Raw genomic sequence first — 3,135 nt, 5'->3', positions numbered from 1 at the left:
ATGATGAAGCGAAAAATGTTAAAGCATGGGGTTTGGCTCGGAAGGAGAGGAAGCTCTGTGTCCCAGCTCCGCGCAGACGGACGCACTGCCGTGTGTCCCGTCCCGCATTTAGGCTGTAATTTATGAGCTCTCTTCCCAACGCATTGAGTCAGCACCGGGGGAGCCGGCTCTCAGATCCGGATTCCAGCAATGTTTAGATCCAGATTTCGATATTGAAATGGCCTCATTGGCATGCAAATGGAACTTTAACACATCCAAGTCTCTGGAAGAAGGCCATCTGGTTTGCTTTGTGGCTTTACACTAATAAACAAAAGGTAAAGTATATGGCAGGCTGGGAAATGAAAGAAATCGAGGCAGCGGTGGCGGGAGCCTTTGGAGACAGCCCCGCTGCCTCGCAGATAGCTGCTCTTGATATGGCCGCCGCGCCTGCAGATCGGGGCTTGTTTCTTTTGACACCGAAGTGAAGAACGTTTCGTTGGCTCCCAGCGATCCCGCACAGCGGAGCCGCTCTGGCAGCGCTGCCCCGCAGCTGTATCATGTCAGGCGGTGTCATGCGTGGAGCTTCCAGAGGCAGCGGGGACTCCGGGCACCCCCCGGCACCTTCTGTCCCCCTCCCCGACCCCTATGCTTTTGGCACCTCTTGGAAATGTCACACTATTTACCCGCAATAACTTGTTTGGGTTTTCTCCAGAAATAAACGATTGGAAAACGGGCTGGGAGCACCTAGGGGCCATCCCCTCCCCCCAGCCCCATCCCTCGGCAGCCCTTCGGGGTGGCAACGCTGGGCGGGGGGGGACGCGATGCCCGCGGTAATTAAATGTGCAGCCCTTGCGAGGGGCCTGCGACGTGAGGAAAGAGGGCTCGAAGACAGTTTCTGCTTTTGAAGCGTGCTCTGTTTATGTAAGTGTCACCATCCATCCCGAGGTGAAAAGGTTAGCACTTGACCCAGGAAGCTCTCGTGTTTGTGCTTCAGAAATAGATCGGGGTCATAAATTCCTCCCGGTTACAGCGGAGGGCCTCATATTTTTTCTAAAAATAATGCTGTTTGAGCATAGGAAAGGAGGAAGGTGCGTGTTTATGGGGCGTACCGGGCAGGCCGGGGGGGTGAAGCTGGGACCCTCTGCCCTTCTCCCCTCGGAGGTGCCCAACAGCGGAAAACGTGGGAGCCAAGCCGTGACGTGCTGGTGACGTCACGCAGAGGCAGACACACGAGGTATACCTGAAAGCGGAATATATTTATTACAGACATGGTAAGGACCCGTAAATCCTGCCCTGGGTCCCAGCGGCGGGGACCGCAGAGCCCTGGTGATTGTACGCAACGTCGGGGGACGCGGCTCCCACCCGACAGAGCTCCGTGTCCCGAGTACAGCACACATGGGGCGGCATGCAGCGGCCCGGACACCAACCACAGAAGTTATACATTCATTTGGCCATCCGACACATTCACGAGTGGGTCGAAAAGACATCGAGGCTAAAGGAGGGGGGATACGGAAATGGGGAGAGGTGAGGTCTGTGCGGCGGCGGTGTCCCTCTGTCAGGCACAGCCCAGCACAGCTGTAAGGGGGAGGGAGGAATGAGCACACAGGGTAAGGTTTACAAAACCTAGTGCAATTGAAGCCTTGTTTGTCACGTTTTGGGAAATACCGCTACGCTTTGAGGTATCTGCTGGAGCTTAACACGTCTGCTTGATGCTGCCGTCAGCCTGACCGATAGAAAAGCGGGTCTGGTTTGGCGAATGCACTCACCCTGCTTCACCTGATCATCTAAACGTCATCTCTAGAAAAATCTGTAAAAAGATAAATCTCTTGGACAAAGTATTTACAAGCAACAAACTCATAGACATGAACAAAGTATACATTAAATTAAAGGGTGAAAGTCCTAGAAGTCGTGTAAACACTTGCCATAGTGCATCTCTTTGTGAGGTTATGTACCCTCCATGACCTGTCTGTCAGCCAGGGAAACTCAGAGGAACGTCCTTGCGGGGAGGAGGGAGAACCCACGCATGTGCCAACGCAACTCTTCCAGCAAGGAGGTGAGGAAGGGGGGGGAACCGAAAGAAAACCTCTTGGCGGCAGGGGCCGGGAGCGGCTGGGCCGGCGCCCCCGGGCCCGACCAACGGACGGACAGACGGACGGACCGACAGAGTGCACCGCAACTCAGGGGAGCTCAGTTGGCAGCGGGACCCGGGTCCGAGGTGCAGGATGCAGGCGAGGCGCTGCAAGGTGACGGGCAGCACTTCTCCGACGGGTCCTCCGCCTTCTCCTCGCAGCCCGTGGGGGTGGTGGGGGAGATGGGCAGCAGCCCCTCTTTCTCCCTCTTCTTCTGCTTCATCCGCCGGTTCTGGAACCAGATTTTCACCTGCGTCTCATTGAGCTGGAGGGAGGCGGCGATTTCCACCCTCCTGGCCCGGGTCAGGTACTTGTTGAAGTGGAACTCTTTCTCCAGCTCGGTGAGCTGCTTGGTAGTGAAGTTGGTCCGGACGGTGTTGGGCTGCCCCACGAAGCCGTACTCGCCGGCCTTGCCTGTGAGGAGACGGGCAGCGTTAAGCGAGCACAAATGATTTATAGGCTATGTAATCGATACGCCCGCAGCGGCCGAGCGATAGGGATTCCTCGGGATACGGGAGAAGCCCCGGCAGGGTGAATGATGGGGTGCGAGGTGCTAAACTCCCGGTGTCGGGGAAATCGGGAAGTGCTTTGTGAATTACACGAAATACGACCGCGGGAGGAGTGGGAGGGGAGACCGAAGAACCGGCGCAGGCTCCCACCCAGCGCTGAGGGCACACAACCCGGCCGCCCCCGCGGGCACCTGCACCCATCTCCCCCTGCCGCCCCGACGGCGGGACCAGAGCGAGCCGGGCTGGGCTGCTCCGCTCCCGCTGGCCACTGACCTGTTTTAGGGGGGTTCCTTTTAACTTTCATCCAGTCGAAGGTCTGCGCCGGCGGCGAGGTATCGGCGGAGGGGGAGCGGGAGTTGTCCTGGTGGCCGGCGTGGAGGGGAGAGAGAGCATGGTTGTAGGTGCCCAGGGGCAGGCTCTGCTGCTCCTGCCCGTACGGGGAGGGCACGTACTGCGCGGGCCCCCCCGCGTAGCCCTGGTGCGGGTGCTGCGCTGCGGCGGAGGAGAGGCTGCCCGAG

General features: G+C 58.4%; 1 protein-coding gene across 1 annotated transcript in view; it reads right to left on the bottom strand.

Moving 5' to 3' along the window:
* Nucleotides 1-911: 911 nt before the first annotated feature.
* Nucleotides 912-3,135, bottom strand: part of LOC100538375 (homeobox protein Hox-A1-like) — a 3,344-nt gene continuing 1,120 nt past the window's right edge. The window contains exons 2-3 of the mRNA XM_019611043.2: nt 2,891-3,134; nt 912-2,522 (exon numbers count right to left, since the gene is read on the bottom strand). Coding sequence (XP_019466588.1) covers nt 2,167-2,522; nt 2,891-3,134 — 600 coding nt within the window. The 3' untranslated portion in view covers nt 912-2,166. The remainder of the gene's footprint in view (nt 2,523-2,890; nt 3,135) is intronic.

This window comes from Meleagris gallopavo, unplaced genomic scaffold (genome assembly GCF_000146605.3).
Source record: "Meleagris gallopavo isolate NT-WF06-2002-E0010 breed Aviagen turkey brand Nicholas breeding stock unplaced genomic scaffold, Turkey_5.1 ChrUn_random_7180001854185, whole genome shotgun sequence".
NCBI lineage: Eukaryota > Metazoa > Chordata > Aves > Galliformes > Phasianidae > Meleagris > Meleagris gallopavo.
This window is presented reverse-complemented; position numbering and strand designations above follow the sequence as displayed.